The sequence below is a fragment of the Gymnodraco acuticeps genome, unplaced genomic scaffold (assembly GCF_902827175.1).
Source record: "Gymnodraco acuticeps unplaced genomic scaffold, fGymAcu1.1, whole genome shotgun sequence".
NCBI classification, from domain to species: Eukaryota; Metazoa; Chordata; class Actinopteri; order Perciformes; family Bathydraconidae; genus Gymnodraco; species Gymnodraco acuticeps.
Window position 1 is genome coordinate 2,038,740 of NW_022989778.1, and position 25,558 is coordinate 2,064,297.

Consider the following 25,558-nt stretch of genomic DNA (forward strand, 5'->3'; position numbering starts at 1 on the left):
ATTTGGGGCATTGCGATATGACATGCATACGTAAAATCAGTCTTTCATATACAACAAAAGGTAATAGCTTTGAAAATTGTCTCTTCATTATGCAATCATTATAATGGGGGGTTCCGGACTCATCATCTTCACGCCCCACCAGCCTGCAGGAGCACCCATTGAAGCCACCGTTTCTTCTGGCTCCTTCAGAAATCACATCTTTCCCGAGTGTCCCCAAAGACTCGACGCTGTTTCATCCTCACTGTGATTTAACAGGTTTATTAGACCAGGTGCCGGGCATTTCTTTGAAACAGTTTTGCTTTCATGTGAATATATCATGTTCCTCTAGCTATGGATTTCTAATACAAAGGATATGAGGCATGTTTCATGTATCCCTCAGGGAGTTCATGTATAGAGCCACACAGATATACAGTGATTGCTTGATTTCCATTACAGGCCTTCGTCCTCACAGTTTACCCCTGTAGTGTTTCAAAGTGCTGTTAGACCCCTCTGTTATAGTCATCTGGGAATGTAGTAGGCTTAAGTCTTTGATTGGAGAACAATACATCAGCCATCAAATTATCAGCTGTATTTATTTACCTATCATGAAGAACAAATACTCAGTTTTTCACAAGTATGGGGATTTCGTCTGTGTTGAATTGTTTGAGTTTTGTTTTGTTATCCAAAGGAAGGAAAATATAGTGAATAAAATAAAGAAAGTTGTTTTTTGTCCTTTTAGCCTTGTCTAAGCTTTGATGTCTTTGCCTGTTTGGGTTTTTTTTTTTTACTCTGGTTCAGTAATTTAGTTCACCTAACAGTGCTTGTAGTGTAAGAACTCTAGAGGCGTGCCGTGTCCCCAAACTGAGGGCCACTTTTTTTGGGATTTCTTGCCCCAAAAATGTGAGAGCATGCGTCATTGGAGTTTATGGATGGAGTATTGGATTGAATGATTGGTTTACCCGAACTGAACCCAAGTGGTGTTGCTAGGGATGTCCCGATCACCTTTTTTTGCTCCCGATCCGATTCCGATCATTTGATTTTGACAATCTGCCGATACCGATTTTTCCCGATCCGATCTTTATGCAATGCATTAAGAGAAAAAGGTAACGGATAACGGCTGGTCATCCAACGCGATGAATTCAGCTATCTTGGCTGTTATTTTTTTGGCCTTTTCACTGTTCTGGGGCAGTTTCTCTTTCCTTTTAAAAGTCTCTGAAAGTGTCGGTTGTTTCAGTGCCGTTACCTGAGTGGCCGCTGTGTACTCGTCCTGTTGTTGTTGGTGTTTGTTTCTCAGGTGGCGTGTACGATTGGTCGTGTTGAACGTAGCTCTGTTCTTTCCACCACGCGGAACCTCTGCCTTGCAAACATTGCGTCTGGCTGTTACACTGCCTTCGCTTTCAATTTGATAATACTTCCAAACTCCTGACATTTTCTCTGTCCCGACTCCCGAGTCACCAGCTGAACGTAGCCTCTCGTTAGCTTACTGCTACTATTAGACACTGCGCCCACTTTGTTGCCAGATTTGAGAGGAATAAGCAACCGGGTTTTGTTTTGTAACATTAAATAAAATAATAAAAATATTTTATAAAAAAAAAAAAAAATTCCGATCCCCGATTTTTTTCTTTTGAAAATCACGTGATCGGCTCCGATCCCTGATCACGCGATCGGATCGGGACATCTCTAGGTGTTGTGTTATTGTATTTGTGTGCTAATACTCAAAGCAGGGGTTAGGAGGTCATCTGTTGTGTCAGAACCATAAGAAACCAGAAAATGACCTTTTGGCTGAAAAACAAGGTATTTCAGACATGGTTCCAGTGGATTTCTTAAATCTGAATACTTGCATTGGTATTAGTTCGGGAAGGTCCATCTGGGACGTTATACCTTCCAAAAAATGTTCTGTAGATCTGGAAGAGGTTAATGAGACTCAGAGAATGGTTCAGAGTAGCAAAGTGCAACAGGTGATCAAGATTCTGATATTTCTAGTCTTTAACCTGTTAAGCCCTGAGCCTGTTTTTCAGGTCTCAGGCTCGAAAATGACAAGCCCAGAACAAATGACTATATCTTCACTTCTAAAAGGGGTAATTAATAATCTTTTTTTTCAAAGCAATGATACACCTGTGAGTTGGATGTAGAAGTGTCAGAATCAATATAGATGTTTTTATTTTAAAGTAAATTCAGATTGAACATACTAGTAAAAAAATGTAAATTATAGTTTCCATCCAAAAAAAAACCTTTCCACCAGACGGAGGGGGGAGCTCGACGCTCGTGAATTGTCAACAGGGGGGGGGGGGCGTTTAAGAGAACCGGGCCGTTGACGTCCGGCCGTTATGTGATTCTCCAGAACACACAGATGGCCAGCGGCCGCCCAAAGGCAGCGGGTCACCCGGAACAGTCCTGACGCTCCCGATGGCCAATCCGTGCCTCCCCTGACTGCACGTCGCTGACACACACCGCTGCAGACTCTCTGTACGGAGGAGCCACGGAGGAGCAGCGGAGTCCGGGCGATGCTGCTCCTCCAAGGAAGAGACACACATTCACTAAGCCGAAAAGACTATATCCGGCGGGGGCATGGGGTTTAACAGGTTAAGGTCTGTTAATATTAAGACAATACTGAATACACAACAGACTTGTAGATCCAAGACAGACAAGGGTGTTGGTTCTCGTTTATTAGAAATAGGGCTGAAAAGACACTTATTGGGGTTTGTAAGGAATGTTCATTATGGAGCTGCAAAAAGGCAGGTTTATGGAACAATCCATGTGTTATATTGGAGAAATAGGTGAGAAATTCCCAATAAACCCTGTATCCAAATATATCAATGAGCTCTTACTCTGTTATCTGTGCACAGCCTTTAAAGCTGTCAACATATTGATTTGAACATGTCTATTGATTCTTGTCCACAGATGATATACTGCTGTGTTAGAGCTACATTGTCAAATAGCCTTTATTTTCTAAAAGCTGAGCCAATTATTTAAAAAGCCGGTGGTTTAAAAAGAAAACCCAAATAATTCATTTAATGGTGTGATTCTCTGCCTCAATTAAAGATAATTGCTTTGCGTGCTCCACACCTCCCACACTGTGTTGCCTGGCTTGTGGTAAACAACAATAGTGGAGCTGATAATAATGGCACAGAAAGCTTTCCAACCGATGCATCCTCGGCCTGCCTGATTTGTTTGTTTCTTTTTAATAAATGTCACCTGAGGCTGCTCATTAGCCGAGACCAACGAAACAAAACATGTCATCAGCCAAACGGTCTTTATTCAGACAAACACCAAACAGTGTGTGTCCGATTCTCTGTCAACAGTTGTCTGTCATTAGCAAACCAAGATGACCCTTCCTTCTGCTGGCGTTTGAATGCATCCTCCTTTTGTACACTGAAAGAATTACGCCTTCCAATTTTAAAAAGGAATCGAAACCACTTGAAAGACAGATTGGTTTCTGTAATGGTGCCAGAATTACTCGCGTCGAGAGCAGCTCTGAATCCTCCAAAGTTTGTGAGAGCTCGCCTTTTAAATATGACTGCGAAGCAAGTCTGCAATTGGAGAAACCAAGATGAAAGCGAGTCATTGAAATCTCCGACTGAAACACACGTTTTTTTAATGACTCTCAGTAAGAAAGCCTTGAGGAAAAATGTCCTTTTTTTTTTTTTTTAATTATTAGTCAATGTGTTGAACATGTCAGAAACATTTTTTTATAATTATAATAATTATAACAAATAAATGCAAAACAAAACAACAACGTTCAAGGTACAATAACAATTAAAAATAAATACATTCTCAAATAGTCTCTGTCATGTTCAACAGGGGCAAGAAGAAGCTTTAAAAACGTTCTGGTCCGACCCCCTCTAGCGTACATTTGTCTTGAAAGTCAAACATTAGGTCAGCGTCATGTTGTAAACAAATAATGACAAGAAATAACAAGTATGAGTTCACAGGTCCTGCTCATAACCATTCATGATTTGGTTTCTAAATAATAGTTTTAGTTTAGATACACTTGTACAATGTTTTCAGCTCATCATTACTGTTATTTAATAAGAAGAAGTTATAGCCACTAACACGTATTAATCTCCTCAGTCTTTATATAGCTTGTCATTTACCATGGGATGGAAAGAGTACAAGAATATCATACTCCGATATGTATTGATTGACTCCAACCGATGGACCTTTCTCTGGCAGACCATGTCTGTTTGTATGTGGGCGTGTAATCTCGTCAGCAGCTCATGAATACACTGATGCTCCTAATGCTCCCATGAATCAAAGTGAAATGGTTCCTTACATCAGCGCTGAATAGATTTTAAATAATCAATTGATGACAGTTATGGCGCTTTTCCACTGCAGGGCCTCGCTCGGCTTAGTACGGTATGGCCCGGCTCACTTTATGCTGCGTTTCCATTACAGTTTAGGAACTGGGGTAGTAACTATGGTAACGCAGTGTAGGCGGAGCCGTGAAGTCATCTTCAATGAGAACCCCAAAACCAACATCAGCTGTTAGCTGTTAGCACTCAGAGCTCACAGCTCCTCATATCTGTTCAGAAACTAGACAAAAGTTAAACAAGTACAAACCACAGACTGTCTGTGTCATGGCGAATACAGTCGCTGCTTTATTTATGTCTGTTTAGGCCGTTGTTGTGAGTGTGGACGGTCGGAGCATATACTGCGTTAGCTTAGCCAAGCTCCATTCAGAAAACATGCTTTTCAAAAGGCTTTTCGCCTGCCGTCTGTCTGTAGACTTGTCAAAGCATTAATTCATGGTTTTTACTAACCGGTATCAGTATGTTGTTACTTCGGCATCATTTTGAAACGTGTATTACAATTAAATCACGGTCAAATATGTTCATTTTGTTGTAGTTGCCAGCGATTCTCTCACTAGTTTAGCATACTCAGCCCGGTTGTTGACCCGGAAAGAACCTCAATTTTGGAGAGCCAGAAAAACTGTGAAAAAGTACCGGCTAGCCGGAACTACGCCGAGTGGAAACGCAACCAAAAACGGGCCGGGCACGCCTAAACCGCGCTGTAGTGGAAATGCGCCATTAGTGACATTTGTCGATATCATACAGGTGCAGTGTATGGGTCGCTGGTTCTTGATATTTTGAGGCCCTGTCTGTCATTTCCACAATGCAACTTCATGCATGTGTAATTTAAGGAGCTTTATTTTGTGATCATCATTATCTCACTTTGGCGAAAGGATCAGAAGGGATGTTTCTAATAAGTATATCTTTATTTATTAGAACAATTGGTCCATTTATAGATCAACAGATAATTAACACAGTATCCTTGATGATAAATACATCATGTTGAGTCATTTATTAAGCAAAAATAGTACCAATCATTTGTTGTTTTAAAGCCTACAAATTGACAGGATTGACTGATTTCTCTGTTGTGATTGGTTTTGTACTGTCGTTCAAACTAAACCAGTCATTTCAAATGTCTCTACTAGGAGCTCTGGACATTGTAATACACCAGAAGAGTGAGAGCTTGGATTGGACCTTTTGTTCATTGACTAAAAAGAAGCCTTTGTTTTGTGAGTGTGTGTTACAGAGTGCAGGTGGCGGTGTGTGTTTTGTGTCTTTGAGACTGTAGTACCATGACTCAGTCAGACTGGGACAGTTATGAGTGTATCCTGATGAATTGACTACAAGACCAGAGGAACTTGGGATTTGGGAGCGAATAGATCAAACTGTGATGGCTGCTCTGGACGTGTTGTTTAGATTTGAGTTCTGCGGTATCTGTCACATTTCCTCCGCTCGGGTCTTTAAAGGATTGCAGCATTCTGGCAGTTTGGTGCTTATTTAAGGCGATCTTCGAGTCTTTATTTAGCTGCCTGTGGGTGCATTGCTCTTATCTTCCTGAGGCCTTTTTGTAAAGAGAGAATAATGGTACTGCTTCACCTGTGAGAACAAAAACATCTGTGTCCTCTCAGTTGAATAGATACATTGTTGCTTTAGTTCATGGTTCATATGGATAGCATTTTCTCCCCTTTTGTTTTCTTGCAAAGTAAATATGGACAATTGGTCAAAACAGCTTAATAACTAAAATGTTTTGTACCTTGTCTCCTTGCGTATTGACATCTTTTAGATTGTTGCTTTCATGCATTTAAATTGTCTATTGTTTTCTACTTGTACTTGTTTTATGGTGTGTGAGCTGTGCTGTGTGATTGTTTTGTTTGTTTATTTGACTGTACAGCACTTTGGTCTGGAGGCTTTAAAGTGCTTTATAAATAAAGCTGTATTGTATGTTCCAGTTCCAGATGGATTTGTGTTCAGACAATTCAGTTTAGCCTCCGTATTTCTCGCATTGATACATGTTTTCGCACAGTGTTGATCGGTATTATCTGTTTACTCAGCTAACCTAATATCTGACTCTCCATGTTCTTTTATAACGACGGACTAGGGTTGCAAAATTCCGGGAATTTTCGAAGATGGAAACTTTCCATGGGAATAAACAGGAATACAAAATAATGAAGGTTGGCTCTTCATAGGGAACTTAAATATAGTTGGGGAAAGTATATTTTAGCATAATTTAAGCACACTGCATGGCTATTGAGACCACACCCCCTACAGCAGGAATGGGCCACTTTTGGCGCGTTTCCACTGCAGCGGGGTAGCCCCGTTTAAGCGTCCCTAAGCGTCCTCGCTCAGGCCTCGGGCTGCCTCGCTGGCCGGCCCAGGCCGTGGCGCATTTCCATTACAGTTTAGGACCTGGGGTAGCAACGCAGTGTAGGCGGGGCGATCGGCTTTGTTTTTGTTCACATTTCGAGTTGTTCCGTCGAGCTCCCGCTGGATTTGATCATCCCCAATGAGATGTAGGAACGTCGTCACCTCCTCGGTCGACCACGGTGTGCTTTTCTTATTAGACGTAGCCATTTTTGTAGCTCATCCGTTTACAAAATGCTGTTTATAAAAATGCTGCAAGCTTGCTTCTAAATATATATGCAACGCTAGGGATGAACTCGCGCGCAATCTTGTGACGATTCTCTCTGACCAATCAGCAGTCGAGAGTGTTGACGTCACTAGTTCAGCCCTGGTCCTGGTCTGAGGGAACCACGATTTTATGGGGCCGGAAAAAGAGGGAAAAAGTACCCGCTGGCCGGTACTAGGCTATATGGAAACGCCACCAAAAACCGGCCTGGCCGCTTGAGGACGGTTAAGGACGCTTAAACGGGGCTACCCGCTGCAGTGGAAACGCGCCATTAGATGGTGGTGGTGGAGGCCACATCATTTATGTACTGGCCACCAGGGGCCGCAGAACACACACAAATTAGTGGCGGCTCGAGTTGCTTACTTTCATTACAGCAACGGTCTGCAAACATACTCAACATTGTGGTTTACCCCTGAATTCAGTGAAAATATATTCTTTCTCCCACTTTTCTTGGAAAACACGATTTTCCTCGGATACCTTTCTCTTGCTCGTGCTGACATCCACAGAGGGCTGTGCTCATATGTTACCCGCTCTATGGAAGTCAGTCGGAAGTCGCAACGGCTCATTTCTAAATAAAATTATACAATTCGATTACATTTCCCTCAATTCCCTGTTAGTTCCCATAAATTCCCATGGAAACTTACCGGAAACTTACCGGAAATGTTCCGCCCCTTTGCAACCCTACGAGGGACCCATGTCCCGGCACTCTCAAGGCTGACGGTTATTTCAGCCGCAGGGAACTGAGGCTACACGTCAGCCTGAAGCACACACTCATTCTCACCTGATGTCCTTTCTGTGTAGCATGGCGAGAACCTCTTCCCGTAAAGACGTGCTAATAGCTACATAGCTCTGAGATTGATGATTGTGTTAAAGAATGTAATTTGCTGCACAGTCATGTTACTCAGCGGGGGTCTTCTTTGGTCACTCAACTCAGTCCTGTTTGTTGTGATATGTGTCATACAGGTCAGTGTGTGTCTCATTATCACTTCATTTACGTGTCGCTGCTGTCATGTCCGGTTTGTTTTATGCAGCAAAATATTATCAGTGTGAGGTTTTTTGTTCTGTCAGTATTACTTTATATTTCGATCAGATCAGGTCCACAACACTTTGGATTGTGCTTCAAACTCTGTGCATTATCCTCTTATGTTATTATATAATATGAATGTATTAGAGTGGTTATTAGTGGGATGACTAAGTACTCCACATATTTCCTTTTGACACTATTGATTTACAGTCTGTAAATTAATTAAAAACATAAAACCAACACAGATTCTTGCCTGATAGCATCCAGCAAAGCTATATTAACGGACGTCTATATCCCATGTTATAATAAGATTGATGAGATCCTAGGTATGTAGAGCCCGAGCTGCAGCATGTTACCGCCAAGCAAGCTTTACGCCTATGAAACAATAAGAGCAAGGCCTCCGGTGGATTGGAGCTCTTCTGATAGACTTTGTCATAAACACAGTCTCGAGCAATCACCATTAAAAGTTAAGAGTAAATAGTTTCAGCCCTCTTTATTGTCTCGCCTGGTTTGTTCAGGATTTTAATTGCAATTAGTGCAGACAGTGATTTATCGACGCATAGTGGGTTTCAGCGCGGTGCCATGTAAGGCTAATTGGTTTGGTTAAAAAGGCGTGACAGGGCTCTCAGAAAGAGGATCGGACGCATAGATCACCACAACAAGTTCCTTAAAAACATCCTTTCCTGCAATTGTTCTAAAGTCTACATTTCCCTTTCTTGCTCTATCCCTACGATCTACCTTGAATAATTTCCTCATATCTTTCCTTCCGCCTTTTCCTAACATTTTCCATCCTCTTAGCGCGACCAAACACCCATCAGACGGGATTTGTCCCAGAAAGTAATAACGCTCGATCAGTTTTCTATGAGCCACTTTGACTCAGCTCCTCTCTTATCAAGTGAGGATCTGCCGCGACAGCCGGTTTAAAAAGAAAAGTAATAATTCACTGATCACACGCCATTACTCTGCTGCTAAATGGAGGAGGAAAGGGGGAGCCGGGAATGTGTGTATTCCTCTTCCAGTCACATCAAATGTCAACATTTCACTGCAGGTGTTAGAGGAGATTTAGCAGCAGTGCTGTTGCTCCTTACATGTCCCTCCTGTTTCTATTCAAGCTCTTCCAGGAGAGGAGGCGAATCAAGGTTAATGTTTTAAGGCCGCTACACACCAACCTGAGACCAAAGGACGTGTACCGAAGGCGTCACGACTTTTACGTCCGCTACGTCGCCTGCGTCGGCTACGCCGGCCGCCTACGAACACACCGCAAAGACTTCAGTCGACGAGTGGCAATAACTGTCCTTACCAGCAGGCAGCGGTAGTGTGTATTCGTCATTCAAAAGAGGCAACAGCCAATCAGAGTGATTACTTTGGCCGACTTTCTTTGGCAGATTAAACGATTCAACATGTTGAATCGGCCGCGGGAGGTGTGAAAATGTGCCGTAAAGCAACGACGGTGCGGGACTCAACAACCTGATAGGGCGCCGCGAATGCCCGGCTGCCTCTGACGGCCTCTGACTCCCAAAATCGGGTAGGTGTGTCAGGGCCTTTACACAGCGAGCAGAGTCTGAGCAGAGAGATGTGTACTGAAGGAGTGTCTCTCTACACACAAGGGCGTGCATCTGTGGTGTTTAAACTCTAACGTCTGCACTGTCACCAACAGCGGCATGATATGGCAAATGGCAAACAAGGACACATGCACGTTAAATATCCATAAATATGTTTGCCATGATGTTCAGGATGTATAGTGGCAGCCCCGTGTTGAGTTGCATGGTTTCAAGTCTCAAAAGCTCAAAGCTTTAATTCATAAAGCTTTTCTGAAGGCTTTGTCTAGTTAGAAAAGGAATACAATGAGAACATAGAAAGCATATTTTATGTTGAGATTACTAAAAAAATTGATTTGAGGTAAAACATGTGACAAGGTGAATTAAGAAATCTAAATAATTTTGAGTTAAAAATAAAACTTTGTGAGCTCGTTATTTTAAATTGTTTCGGATTGTAAAGTATTAACACTTTTTGGTATCTCTTGATGTGCAGATTACTTTACGTTGTGATGTTGACTTGTGCTGCACGATTTGGGGAAATAATCTAATTGCGAATTTTCTGGCAGATATTGCGATTCGATTTGCGATATTTGTTTTTAAGCGACCCAACGGAAGTTATTGTAAAATGCGGCCATATCTCCGGCTAGGAAGGTCGCATCAACGTGCTCCCGTCTCTAGCACCCCCGCAGCCCGAGCTACGAGTGAAATAACTAAACTTACATGAAACTTCCGTTGGGTTGCTTTAAAGTCAAGCTTCAGTTTAAGATTCACCCTGTCATAGAAACATGTGATGGAGCATTACTAACCTGACTCAAGATGCTTTGTTTCACCAAACCATCTAAGACCCCGGCCACACGAGGACGAAAACGGCTAAACGCATAGGATTAACGCAAACGCAATCGCAAACAAGCTTCCGTCCACACGTAATAGTTATCCGGATAGTGTCTGCCCACACGAGACTGCTTTGTTTAGCTCCAACCGCTGGAGAAGCTGCAGTACATATGCAGGAGCCTGTACGTAGCGCTGTAACTTCCTCCACAAAAGCAGCGAAGAAGCATGGTTGTCATGGTTGCCCTTCTGTTTATTCTCCGCGGTGGGGGCCGAGGGAACCGGGCAGAGTTTTTCGCCAGTCAACGTGAATTAAAGTTGAAATCTTCCGACAAAATTATAAAAGTGCCGGTCAAAGGTCTTCTTTGTTATTTATTGAGCTTTAAAACAAATGAATAACGACTCTATATAATATAATAATAAAAATACATGGAGCCTCTCTTTTTCCTCCCTCTCTTCGGACAGCGTCAGTGTCTGTCTCATGCAGCAGCTGATCCAGTAATGAGTGACTCGGCCGACAGTAAAAATAAACATATTTATAACTAGTTTAGGTAGTTTGAGAGGTGTCTCCGTCCTGTCAGATTAGACCTCACTCGCGTTTATGTCCATATTGAGAGAAAGATAAATAATCTGAATTCAGTGTGCAGTTTACTTTGACGCGGGGGTGAGCAGCAGAGGTGGGGAGAGGCGGGGCTATTGCCTCATCATTATCAGAAAATGATCGTACACACGGAGCCGTTGGACCCCCCCAGAGCGTTGCGTATGCCGTTCTATCCACCTTGGGACCCGTTATCGTTTCCTCAGTCGTTTAGTGCCGTATTCGGTCGTCCTCGTATGGCCGAATGGTCTATATGACACTAAACAGTAACGCAAACGGCCGTTTTCGTCCTCGTGTGGCCGGGGCATAAAGCTCCATTGGAAGCCATTTGGAAAGGGCAGGCACTTTCAAAAACACTTGGCAGGTGATTGGATCAATCTGTCTATCACCTTCTATCATGGGCCACTTCTGATTGGTTAATGGCGGGTACATGTGGAGCACAGCACTTCTGATTGGTGTGGATGACTGACACACTCGTTCAGCCCTAATGTTGACTTGAATATTCACTTGAAAATGTATCTCAGTTTGTTTATTGCTGCCTTTTATGTTCAGTCAGTTTTTAATTTGTTCAATAAGAGAATATTGGAAATGTTTTCCTTTCCTTTTGTTTAATTCTAGCTGCATACCGAAAGCAGCAGAAGCGAGTAATATCTGTTTAGAAGTAATTTCCCTTTCTCAATATTCAACCATTTTAGCAGCAGATTGCTTATTTCCCTCGTAGCATGCAGCCCTATTTACTCCAAGAAATGTCTTATTATAGAGATTTTCCTCCCTGTTTTTTGCATCTCTCAGAGGCAGAGGAAAGATCTTTTAAATTGCGTGTTTGGTCATAGCAACGGGCCAAATTCCAGATATTTTCAAATTAAATCTCAAACGGACAAAGGCAGCAAATTCTCCCTTTTACAAGCTTGAACCTGCACGTGTGTGACCTTTAAGCTTTAAAGGTGACTGAGTTATTAATTGCTTTTAAAGAAAGTGTTGATTAACTTTCCACTAACAGACTTAGTGACTGACAGCTCAAATATGGGACTCACGTCGAGGATAAAAAGAAGACGGTGTGAATTCATATTGTATTAATGCTCCTGTGTGGTGCATGTTAAAGTAATATCAGCTGTTTTGTCATCAGCTATCAACCTGTTTTTCTTTTATACGATTCCTCGTTCCTCCACTCTGTTTAAAGGTCTCCTATTAGGGCTGAACGATATATCGTGTCATGGCGATAACTGCGATATGCGCATACTCACATCGCAGGGACGTGCGATTTATTCATTTTTTTTTTTTTTTAGGACGTTCGATATTAAGTAGGTACATTAACTCTAACACGTCATGTTACAATTATTTTTGCTGCTTGCTAGAAAAGGAAAACTTGCGCGGCTCTCATGTCAGGGGTACTTGAGTGAGTGACACAGCAAACCACCAATCACAATCATTCTTGATCAGATCACAGCAGGCCCCGCCCCGCTAGTTTGCAGACCATCAAAACACCGGTAAAAAATGAGCAAGGAACAGGAGGACAATACTGGCGAGAATGAAGATTTACTTCCAAAAAGAAAAGCAACATCTGCCATCTGGAACTATTTTGGATACAAAAGGTTCTTCTCTTCTTCATTCACAGATGAACCCCCTTATTTGAGGGTAAGCAACATGCATTATCATGACATGTTAGATCATGACTTAAGGTATGATGAGTCAACCAGTTAAGATCCAGACGTCCGTGACTAAAATCCTTCATCCGGTTAAATATAGTTAAAAAAACCCGCAATAGGGGGGAAAAAAATCGCAATGTCAGTTTTTTTTCAATATCGTGCAGCCCTATCTCCTATTATGCTATTTTTAGGCGTATATTATGGGTCTCAGATATATACAAATAATGTGTTTTGCTCAAAATACCAAACATATCATGCATTTTAGGCATCCCTCATATCCCGCTATTTTAGCCCTGTTAAAGAAGGGCTGATCTGGGTCCTTAGCTTGAAAAAAACAAAACTGGAAGGGGAGCTAATGCCTGCTCAGAATTACCCTGCAGATACAGTTAAATGCTGCCATGATTAAACGCCATCATGTTCCAAACCACATCAAGGATTATTTCTGAAACAGTATGGAGCTCAAAGGCTTTCTCTCTTGCCGGTTATACCACAAGGTGAGTTCCTTTTTATTTCCTGCTTCTTCACACACATGCTCTCCAGTACAGGTTAGCTCTGAGTGTTAGCGATGCTAATGTAAACACCATATTATGTCCAAAACACGTCGGGCATTGTTTCTGATAGCAACGTTTCTGATAGGGCCGTGGGTCCACATTTCAGATATTACGTCATATCGGACGCAAATCTGGATCAGCTCCGTTGTAGCCCCGTTTTTAGAGATTTTGGTACGGAGGAAAGAGAGAGGGTTTTATTTTCTGACACTTATATTTATGTATAAAAGACATAAAAAAGTGCATTTTGCATAATAGGTCCCCTTTAAAGCAGAGTGAAACACATCTTATCTCCGTCCTAACTTTCCCAGAGCTCCACAGTCTCCCCGAGCAGAACAAGGGGGCGAGGGGTGAGGATGAGGAGCGGTGAGGGTGAGAGCAGAGTGGATCAGGGAGAACAGAAAGGCAGCAGCGAGGCCTCAAAACATCCCGAACATAAGAGAGCAGAGCGGGGCGAGCCATAGATAGCTCAGTGAAGCCGGCTGCATTTGTTAGCGAGGGGTTCAGCCAGCAAGATGTCAAGAGACAGGATACCACATTCTACAGAAGTTACACAATGCCAGCGCAGCCACTTAGCACGCAGCGTGAGTAATGCTCTGTTTATTCACTGTGGAATAACTCAGAGGCTCAGGGACCCGCTGACGCACCAGACTATCATTTAAACTATGAATCGATCTTTAATCAGCGCAGGAGAGCCGTGTCAGGGCTTAGCTGTAATATTAAACACTCGTACAGTTGATAAATGTTTTTGAATTGGATTACTTTAAGGTAAATATGATTTATTTGTGAATCCCAAACAATTTACTCTAGCTCTTGTCCTGCTGACATTAGTGCTCAGCGGATAAAGTGATCGAAAGAAATTGTATCGATCATTTTGATATTTAATTAATTATTTAAGACTTTTACAAAGCTACATGCTTATTTCTGGTTCTGAAATTGTCATAGTAAATTGAATATATGATGTGTTTTGAACCGCTATTTGGACACAACCGGACATTTTAGAATTTCTGATTGTATTTCGTTACATTTTATAGACCAAATCTTTAATTGATTAATCTAAATGCAGCGTTTCGCCAACTTTTTTTGTCATGCCATCTGCAAAAACTGCTTTGATATTTAACTTGCATTAATTATAACATTGGGGAAACTTGTAACAAAGTAAATTAGCAATATCTAGATCGGTAACACCATCTCCTTTTAAAGGTCCCATGTCACGCTCTTCTGGTTATTACCCGTCCCCTTGTGTGTTATGAAGGTTTTTCTGCATGTAAACGGTCTGCAGTCACAAACCCTCAAAGTACACCCTGTAGCGAGTAAAACTCTAACACAGAGAAGACCTGTCTGCTGCCCCAGAACGCCTCCTTGGAGATTTCTCTTTTTCCATTGTTTGCTTCCTGGGTTCTGTGACGTGTGAACACCCAAATCAACAACAAATGGACCAATCCGCGGAGCACCTCACACACCAGGATCCCTTGGCTAACTAACAGGGAGTCCCCATTAGGCGCATTCACACCGCAGTACTTTTCCCACAAAGGTTCATGTGAACTTAGTTCATGAGAACTCTTTAGTTCTCATGAACAAAGTACAGATCACGTTCACACCGGAATAAGTCCCTGGGGGTGGATTAGGCAAATGAAGCCGCTGATGTCACTTCTTCTTCTTCTGCTTTGGGTTTACTGGCAGGCCACAAACAACTTCACGGCGTATACTGCCGCCCAAAGTCCCCGGCCGGAAGTCCCCGGAGTTGGGGACTGGAGTAAATCGCCAGAACGCCGACACCTCCTCATCTCCACCGCTCCCATGTTTTATTTTGTGTTGCCATAAGTTAGTCTCTCTGCGTTTCTGCGCTGGGCTAATGCTAATGCTAATAATGCTAATGCGAGGATAATAAAATGGCGGCTTCACAAAACCTTTTGGGAGTTTTACGGGGCGTGGTTTGCAATCCGCCCAGCCAATCAGACATAGGAACCTTTTTCTCCCACGAAAGTCCCTGCTCTCTAGCAGGGACTGAAAAGGGGGTAAAAAGGTTCTCATGAACTCATTTTAGTTCCGGCTCTTTTTGGTGTGAACGCGACAAAAGAGTTCACATGAACTAAGTTCTCATGAACCTTTGTGGGAAAAGTACTACGGTGTGAATGCGCCTAATGACTTGCATAGAGCTCCCTGAACGCTGGTAAAAGACGAGTTGGGATGGTGGAGAAATGCTCTCCGCAGACCCATTCTCACAGCGTTACAAACCTTTTTCTTACTCAATATCAAGCCACACTTATTGTTTTTACTTCGGCTGTGATTGTTTGTGTGTGCTCAGGATGAGTTTCGCTTGTTCTCGCTGTATCGCCGACCCGGAAACCTGTCCGCTCCTCGCAGCAACGAGCCTCGCAACGTCCCAAACAATCGGAGCACACTGGGCTCGCAGGGAGGGGGGGCAGGAGCTCCAACAAGCCGTTTAGGACAGAGTGAATACACATACTACAGAGATGCTGTATGAGAAGCCAATGTGAGTTTGGAAAATTGCACAATATAAATCTATTCTAGTAGACCTCAACAATGGAATTATGATCAGTAGAAATGGCCATGACATGGGACCTTTAAGCATGTTTAGCAAATGTAATCGCCAATCATTTTATTAGTGCCCTCATGTTTTGATGAATGTTCCTTCATAAATCCTTAGGTCCGCCTTGTCATATGCACCTTTTACAGATTCATCAATAATGGATATTCATAAACTGCAGCTCTAGCTGAGATAGAGGAACATGGCGAGGCTGACTTCCTGCCAGTGTCAGTAAATGTGATATTAAACACCAGCTGTCAGTAGTAACAACTCGCCGGTTGTTACTACTGCCAAGGATGTTATGTTTCTGGTTTGGTTCGTCTCAGCAGGATTATGGGAAAACTACTGGCTCAATGTTCATGAAACTTACTGGAAGACTGTCGCATAGTCCCCATTTTATCTAGGAGTACATTTGAGTAATCGGATGGGAACACCCATTATTTTTTGGGTTGACAGTTGTCTGCGCTCTCCAGTTCTCCCAACGTATTGCTTGGTCTATGAAGTGGTCTTCAAACGTCTTGTTGCATCGTGTTCAAACCCCAAAGATACTCAGTTTACAATGATGTTAAACGGAGGAAAGTCAAACATCAACACACTGGCTAATCTGGGACAAGTGTCCGTTTGGTATTTCATCTATTGATGGATTATTCAGCTCGTCGTTGGAGCTCTCGTCCATTTGCAGTTTAAACCTCACCCAAATATCGCGGTATTTTGATGATCAATTTATTGTCATTACATAGTACAGGTACTATGCAACGAAACGGTTTCTCTGCATTTGACCCATCCTAGTGTTAGGAGCAGTGGGCTGCCATTATGTACGGCGCCCGGGGAGCCGTGTAGGGAACGGTGCCTTGCTCAGGGACACCTCGGTAGCACTTGGTCTTTCCGGGACTTGAACTGGTGACCTTCCAGTTGCCAGGCCAACTCCCTATGGACTTCGCCACCACCGCCCGTAAACCGTTGTGTAAACAGTACCAGGTTTTATTCAGAAGCGTGTTGTTTTTATTCACACGCGTTGGTGACACGTGAGTTGTAATATGCACTTAAAAGGGTGAGCATCATAGGAGGAAATTACATTTGAAGTATCAGTTTTGACGTTACTACTTTTAAAGCAGATGTGTGTCTCTTGGCGTAAAGCAGTGGAATTCTTTGCTGAATGATTTCAAGGGCTGTAAGAACATTTTGATGTTTAAGAAATTGTACAAAGAAAGCGTAATTAGACAGTATGAAGTTGACTTTTGTGTTGTTTTTTGTTATTTAATTTTTAAGAAGGGTCAAATAAGATTTTCTTGTACATGTTTTGTTTTTAAAAAAAAAGAACTGCCATGTGTGGAATAAACAAATAAATAAATAAATCTGAGAGGGGTTTAAAATCCCACAGATCTGTCTGGATGAGCGGGAATGAAGAGTCACTGCGTCCTCTTCTTCATCATCCCTCTCCTCTTCTTCTCACACACACACACACACACACACACACACACACACACACACACACACACACACACACACACACACACACACACACACACACACAACACACACACACACACCAACAACCCACACACACACACACACACACACACAACACACACACACACACACACACCACACACACACACACACCCTCTCTCTCTCTCTCTCTCTCTCTCCAATCCTCTCTGTTTCTCCCCCCGTCGTCTGGATCGTTGTCAGGAGTCTCATCCTCACCGGCAGCTGTTGCCATGGCGGTTGTCAACGCTCTCCCAACTACCTGCGCTGGTATTTCCATGGACACAGATCGGGATGGACAGGGATGTGAGGTGTGGGCGGGGGGGCAGCTCTCCACCGTCAGCAGTTTGTTCGTTAGAGACAGACAGGAGGAGACGGAGGAGGATTAGGGTCCTGGAAGATATTAAACAGAGAGGGAAGAGTTGGAAAAGAGTGAGAGGCCTCTGTTCATCGGAGATTTCTTCTTCATGCTTTCCCATTTGTGGAAGGACGATTTCCCACTTCCTTTTACGTTCAGAGTTGTTCAGAAACATACAAAAAACTGACAAATAATCCCATGGCAGTGTCTGATTTAATCCTGTAGCTAATCCAATAACACCAGAGCGGACAAAATACAATTGTAATGAAGTTATAAACAGGTTTTCGTGCCCTTCATCATGCATTACAAACTCTGGCCGACATGGGACCTTTAAGGCTTGATAAATGGTCTTTCTCTGCATGTAACACAACACATATTTGAGATCATAATAGCTTATTATTCTGTATATCAAACACCTCAATGAGATAATGTGATTTAAATGGATCAAATAGCTTTTTTGTAAACAATATACTCCCTGTGGTGCAGGAAACTTTTACCTTATGTTATCTGAAAGAGTTTCATAATGTTTTAAATGTTTGGGACATTTCGAAGGTTAACATGATGAGTCATTACTGCTTCAACTAGTTTTCTTAAGACCTACTAGGTTGGTGGCTTGGAAAAGCAATTCTGTTAATGGTTAGATGTAGTGATTTTACTTGAATTTGCCTCATCATGCTCACCTGATGGATGTTTCTCCACTCTGTCTCTCTGAGTTTAAGGCTCCCTGGTTTCCTATATGCAGACGAGGTGCTCCGAATACTTTTAAGCAAACGTTGATCTGCTTTAGATAACACCAGTCCTGTGAAATAGGTTTAACATTTTCGATTTCACGTCCACCAAAGCCTGGTTGAAGTCGCTCAGATCTCTCCCTGCGACGGAGAAAATCAGTCAGATGACAGCCGTCACATAAAGCTGACATTCTCCTTCTCTTATCCGCCTGCATCTTTGTGACATCGATAATACTACTGTTTGTAAATCTCATTTCTCTGGCTGAGAGGCAGCAGGCACTCGGCCCCCCCGCAGCCTCTCCTCCTCGTTGACCCCCGTACAGCCGAGCAATCAAGGACAGCCGCCAGATATCACACTGAGCGCCTCGCCGTGAAAGGCCTGAGTTTCTCTTAATAAAACGAGACGAGGGGCTGCGGCTGACTGCATTTCCTCCATCAGGCCCCCCCGCTGACCCTCCGCCAGGCCCCCCCCCCACCCTCCATCTGTGAGTGGCACTGACTGTTCACACTGTCAGTAAGCTTTGATTTATGGAGAAGCACATCCTCATCATTAAGGTCTCTATGATGTTCTTATAGCAGCTTGTTCCTCTGTGACTGGCTGTGGTGACTCATCTCAATCTTTATTGATTTATATAGCACCTTTAAAACCATAGTGCTGTACAGGGAACGAACATACAATAACACAATAGGAGTAAAATAATAAAACAATAATTTAAAAACAAGATAAAAAGCACTATAACTAGAGACGTATAAAAAACACATACAAATATCAACATTTTATGCTCAACTAGTTTTAAAAGCCAGTGCAAAGAGGTGACCACCTGTTTGGAGTTTTAGGCAGCAACACGTCTTGAGTTCGGACTGAAAATCACTGCTTTATGATCCTGTTTGACTTGAGGTGTAGTGAGGTCAGTCTGTCGTTGTGTCCTTAGACCAGAACCTTCCCCCCAAATTGCTCCTGTGCAGATTGCCCACAGCAAGTCGCTTTGGGTAAAAGTCACATGTAATGTAATGTGAAAGGTGTTGGGCTCTAAAATGTGTTTTTTTCCCATTACTTGACACTGGAGAGTAAACACAGGATTTTATGATTTCTTGCCTAATTTAATAATCCACGTTTAACGTTTTCAAAGATGTTTTTTCCCCAGGCATCTTTTAATAAAAAGAAACAACAGTCTCGCATCAATTACTAAAATAGGTTGTTTTCAATAATCGCTGAAGCTCTAGTTGAGATTTCAAACCATGTGTGTGTGTGTGTGTGTGTGGCCTAGCATTACTATACTTGTGGGGACATAAATCTGTTTACACAGTCACGTGTGGGGACTCGCCTCCCAAATTGGAGGTCCCCATGAGGGGAATCATTAATTTTAGGGTGAAGACTTGGTTAGGTTTAGGATTAGGGTAAGGGTAAGGTTAAGGGTTAGGGATGTGTTGGTTATGGTTAAGGTTAGGATAAGTCTCCAGGAAATGCATGTAAGTCAATGTAATGTCCCCTGAAGTGATGTATACACGGTGTGTGTGTGTGTGATTTGGAGTTTCTTGCAAGCTGGCTCCATCTGCTTCCAGTCGTTATGTTAACCCAAGCTTAGTGTTTACTGGCACGACATTAGAGCGGTCTTCTTATCTCAATTGTGGGAAGACAACTGTTTAAGACACCACCACTTAACACATTTTTCTCCCCTTCTGCAACCGAGCAAAGATAAAATGTCTTCACCCTGTTATTCCACTGAATATTACAAAACTGTTGCTGCATCCGTCCCCAGCACGAGGAGTTTGAGGAGAGGTGCTTCACATCTGACTCTGTGTCCTCGTTGAGCGGTTTGAAATGGATGAGTCGTGTTTTGACTGCTCTGTTCGAGCAGTTTCCCTTTGCACCAAAACACATTTCATTCTCATTTGTTAATCAGTGTTTGTTCTCCTTATAACAACGTGGATGCTTTATATAAGGTTGTTAACATCCTGAATTACTGTGCAGATCAAAATAAAGAATGCATCAGCACTTTCTCATATGTAACTATTTGTTTGCTTTGACTCCTAAATGCAATTTACTATTACATTAATATGCATCGTCTGACTTGCCTTGTGTCTGAACGGTGTACATAAACATCCCTTGCTTTGCTCACGGCTCTGAAAACATGTCTACCTGCGTGCTGCTGCTGCTTTGTGCTTCTGTATAACGCGACCCCCGTGCCTTTGTACTCACGAGAGCCCTCAGCTAGTGGATGTTTTGGAAGCAGAGCGGTGTCACGTGAAGCCCTGCTTTCACTCTCGCACCGATCAACAGTTTACACAAAGCTTTTGACGGCTTTCCAAAGACATTCTGCTTCACAGTGAGACATCTTTAGAGGCGAAGGACGTTCAGTTTATGTGAGCAACCGCTGCAATCACACACAGCCTCGAGTTTCCTCTTTACTCAGGAGAAATGATTACACTGAAGAAGATAAGTGTTGTTTTGATTTGAACTGAAACAGACAGAGGTCTTGTGGGTAGTCTACCACAACAGTAATATGTCAAGCTCTTTCTCTGTGTGTTTCTCAGGGGATTCCTTCACTCAATTCCGGTTTTCCGAAGAAAAGGACTGGGAGATGGACTCATCTGCAGACAGTCAGGTGAATCCATACACTACCCAATCTGCAGCATTGCTTCTCTGTCTTTTATGGATTCATCCCACTTTGAGGTATGGATCCCTCGAAGGTCTGGATTGGAAATGCTACAGCAGTTAGAAAGCAGAAAAAGCTAATATAGCATTGCTAGCGCATTAGCAGCACATCTGTTGATGGGTTGGTCCCTCTCTTTGGTCCACACTGACATATTTACACTATTATCTGAAAGGTTGGCGACACATTTTACAGAGACATTCATGGTTCCCAGAGGATGCATCAAACTGAACTGGGTGACCCTCTGACTTTATCTCTTACGCCAACATGAGTGTGAGTGAAATGTCTCGACAATTGCTGAAGAGGTCAACTTTATGAGAACTAACCAGGTGTGTTAAACTCAACCACTGGAAATGAGGCTTCTCACGTACGATTTGGTCCACATAAAACCCTAAAAAGTCACCTTAAAAAAGTTATCTTGTAAGGCAATCATGTGTTATCCATTACAAATCTGCTGAAAAGCAAACACTATACAAAACAAATCATCATCCAGTCTGGTGATATAACCATTCCTGAACTCTTTCTACTTCATGTGTACAGTCAGAGCAGCAGTGTGTTGTACAAAGGAGTATTGATCTGGATTCGACTTCTCTCAGTATGATTACAAAAGAAGTATGATGTTCCACTGAAGTTTGAAGTCTCCATTTTACAGCCCGTTTCCTGGTTTCCTCTCTAGATGTCCGCAGTGTTCGTCGACCTCCCGGCGCTCGCCCAGATCCTCCAGCAGGTGCCTCTCCTTCAGAGACTCCACCTGGAGGAGGAGCTGCTCCAGGTGAGCTGGGTGACTGATACAAATGCGAAAATAGTCTTGGTTTATGATTATAGTTTGTTGACAATATGACCAAATAAATCGTAGTAAAGTATGTCCAAAAAACTCCATATTATAGTATTTAAAAATGTAAAAAAACTCAAAGTATGTTGAAAATATCAGACATACAATGAGGTTTTTTTCCGACATAGTATGACTTTTTTCAGATATTTTTGGAAAACCTCATGTTGAGAAACTCCATAGTACTGTATGTCAACAAAATAAGGTCATAGTATAGTATGTCGAAAATATCTGAAACAAAACGTCATATATTTGTATGTCCAAAATATCTTACATACTTTACTATGTTTTTTTTCGACATACTTCTATACCATTACTTTTTTTTCTGATATTTTGGAAAACCTCTTAGTAATATGTTGAGAAAAACTCCATAGTATAACATATTACTGTAAAATGTGGTCGTAGTATAGAATGTCGAAAAATATCTGAAAAAAAGTTATTGTACAGTATATTATGTGTTGAGTCGACAAAACATCATAGATTTGTAGGTCTAAAATATCACAATAAAGGTCAGAGTGAAGTATATAAGTATCCGAATTCCCCACTGCCTTGTTGCAGGTTTTAATTTAATTTGTTACGCTTACCCTGCATCAGGTCTCGACCCCAGTGGAGCTGCCCACTATGACCTTCACTCACAAACAGGAAGTTCCCAAAATGTCCGCCTTCACTCCTCCGTCTGCAGTGCTGAAAGTCCCGTGCTCCGACCAGAAGGTCCCCGTGGCGACACACCCAGCGACGGCCTCACACTCGCAGGTTCCCTCGCTGGCGGAGGATGAGGGTGACGAAGAGCTGGACCAGCTGCTCGGTCTACAGAAACCAGTCTCAGGAAACCAGTCCGTCAGTTTGGAGGAGGACAGGAAGGTTCCAGAGAAAGGTGATTTTATTCAGCGTATCTTTTGTGTCTTTGTTCAAGTTTGACATTTTGGGAGTGAACTAATGACATAAGGAGCCCTAACGTGTGTTCGTTAATTTTGCAGAATGTGAGGAAGCGAAGGAGGTAATACAAGAGAAGACCGTAGAGGAGAAAGAGAAAGACGTCACACCGCCCAAATCTACATCGGTCAAACAGGAAATGACGGAGGACGACCTGGAGGACTGGCTGGACAGCATGATCTCCTGACCAATGAAAGGACTTAGAGACGGACGATGTATATAAAAAGGGAAATGGACTTTAATTGTCAGCCTGAAAGCCATTAAAACATCTGTGTGCTGGACAGATGTTTGTACAGTCAAGTTCCAGCTTCTTACTTTGCTGAATTAAGAGGCAGTTTGTTCATTAGTTCCCATGACAGTATTTGAGGTGTAGAGACAGGACAGTATGTCTTTCTAAAGTGTGTCAAAATGTTCCTTTTGCACATCATGTTTCAGAGAAAGAATCCTCTGTTCCTTGTGAAAGTAACACACCGCAGGAGTCACCCCGCTGCACAAGAGACAGATGGGACACGTGGCTTTATTGCGTCAACTTCTTTATTCATTTCCTCCCCCTCATCAAAAGAAATGCAGATGGCCAAAGCTACGACATACATAGAAATGTCATTACAATAGCAGTGAAGAGTTTAGTCGTCAATAAACACTTGAACCAAGATTTGTTTTTTTTGTGTTTTCTCTTTTTGGGGCCCTTCTACTGTAAGAGGGCAGGACACCACAAGTTAGAAATAAAACCAAACCAAGCAACATTTACACGAGGATGATCTAATGTAATCGTTTTAAAAGCCGCTAATTCTAAACCAGAGCTAAAGCACTGCTTGTGTCAGGAGGGACGAAAATGATAAATGTTTTTTTGCATAGTTTCTCTTAAGGCACGTCGGCACTTGATAAAACATCTTAAGTGAGACGTCTCTGGTCCTGGAAGAACCATCTTCTGTAGCGTTTTATCTGACAGATTTGAAAAGGCAGATCAGGTCTCACTCACTGTGGTTTGATGTTAGCAGGATCATCACTAGCAGCACACATCCATTCAGGTGGATTGGTAACAAGTGACTCAAACATCCTGGCGGTAATCTAGAAATTGTGCATATTCAAACATTCAGTTGTCATGCTGTCACCCTTCGCATGTATCAAATGTCTACACACAACAAATTGTGCAAGAGGTTGGGGTTAAGCAAGACAAAGGCAATGTGAATCAAAATAATTTGCATAAAAGAGGCGTCGTGGCTAGTGACTTTTCGGTAACAAGGAAGAGGATGCACAAACCCGAAATGTCCAGTCGCACGTCTTAAAATCATTTTTCTAGACATGATTTTTTGTGAATTCAAAATGAATGACTTTTTTTCTCAACACCATGGCAGCAGAGAAAGTCCAGCGAGTGTTCAGGTTCTGGTAACAGGGGCAAGTCAAGCTCAGTGTCTCTTTCAGATAGAGGGAAGCAGAGGCTGATCCTCTCTAACCCAGCTGGTCCTCGTACTGCTTCCTGAAGCAGTCTCCAGTCGGGAAGAAGTCCCAGCATCTCTCCTGGTACATCTTCCACACATAGGACTCCTGGAGAGGGGGGGGGGAAACAGGAGCAGAGCTGATGGTGTGGACGGGTTCATAAAGGGGCTCAATATCAGTTCAAGTCAGTTAACCCTTATGTTGTGTTCGGGTGACCCGTTTCAAGTTAAAATGATATAATAACTACGCTCTAGTTTTTGTATCGGAACAAGGCTTCATGATATCACAGCTACATAAACACTACAAAACTGATTTTGACCATTTTTGCCAAGTCTGAAGGTCTCAAAAAAAATAAGTATAATTTGGTGTTGGGGTCTGGGGAGACACGGAAGAATTGTTTTGGGTGACACCCCTCCCCCTTCATCCACTGTAACAATAATTGTTCGCAACATGCACCTGGTCTCCCCTCCCCCCACGGAAACTCCACCTTTCACAAAGAATATGTGCACTAACACTTGAACGTGTGCAATATGTGGCGTAATGTGTTTTGGGGCCATAACATTAAATTACAACAGGATTGTGCGGTTATGAATGCATTATAAGTTAGTTATGATGTAGTTAAAACAATATTGGATGATAGTCTTTTTCTTTGTGTGTTTTGGACTGAGGTAAATCATGGGTCAAAATCATAGACTGTATATAAAGGTCAAAATGTACCCGCGGACACCATGAACGGTAACAGCTTTCGAACACAACACAAGGGTTAAAGAAAGCAGGGTACGTAATAAAACATTTATATTGATGTATATTCTGAACAACCAATTAAAGTCATAGTAAAGCATATAAGAAACATTGATGTATAATATGTAGTATAGAGTGTCTAAAAAAACTTCATAGTATGTCGAAATACATCTTCATATAATAATGTATAAAACAATCTGAAAAAATGTCATGGTATAGTACGTCATACAAATATGTAGAATTGTTTATTAAATAGTGAAGTCTTTAAAATGTCATAACAATCTCATATTTGACAGAAGATATGAACAAGCCAAGTATAGTATTGCATAAATCATCAAATGTATATTACAGTATGTCATAAGAAATATTAAAGTCAATCAAGTCAGAAATCTAATATGTCATATCAATGTTGATGAAATGGCAGAGCTTATAGCTTTTTAAAGTTATTAAATGTCGTTTTATAATGAGGCATAACAAAAATCATAGTATGAAATATTTGTTATTAATAATAATGGAAACCTGTTTTACAAAAGCAATTAGTGAGGACTGCTTTCACAAAGACCCTGACCACATGTATCAGTCTTATAGGACTGCTTTCACAAAGACCCTGACCACATGTATCAGTCTTATAGGACTGCTTTCACAAAGACCCTGACCACATGTATCAGTCTTATAGGACTGCTTTCACAAAGACCCTGACCACATGTATCAGTCTTATAGGACTGCTTTCACAAAGACCCTGACCACATGTATCAGTCTTATA

The 25,558-nt window shown here is 42.2% G+C and overlaps 2 protein-coding genes across 2 annotated transcripts in view; one reads left to right on the forward strand and one right to left on the reverse strand.

The window, feature by feature from the left end:
* aven (apoptosis, caspase activation inhibitor) overlaps positions 1 to 23,269 on the forward strand; it is a 42,370-nt gene extending 19,101 nt beyond the window's left edge. The window contains exons 3-6 of the mRNA XM_034221007.1: positions 20,737 to 20,807; positions 21,532 to 21,627; positions 22,279 to 22,558; positions 22,662 to 23,269. Of these exons, the coding sequence (XP_034076898.1) occupies positions 20,737 to 20,807; positions 21,532 to 21,627; positions 22,279 to 22,558; positions 22,662 to 22,804 (590 nt within the window). The 3' untranslated portion in view covers positions 22,805 to 23,269. The remainder of the gene's footprint in view (positions 1 to 20,736; positions 20,808 to 21,531; positions 21,628 to 22,278; positions 22,559 to 22,661) is intronic.
* ryr3 (ryanodine receptor 3) overlaps positions 23,138 to 25,558 on the reverse strand; it is a gene marked incomplete at its 5' end in the record, with an annotated part of 47,797 nt that continues 45,376 nt past the window's right edge. The window contains 1 exon segment of the mRNA XM_034221022.1: positions 23,138 to 24,162. Coding sequence (XP_034076913.1) covers positions 24,067 to 24,162 — 96 coding nt within the window.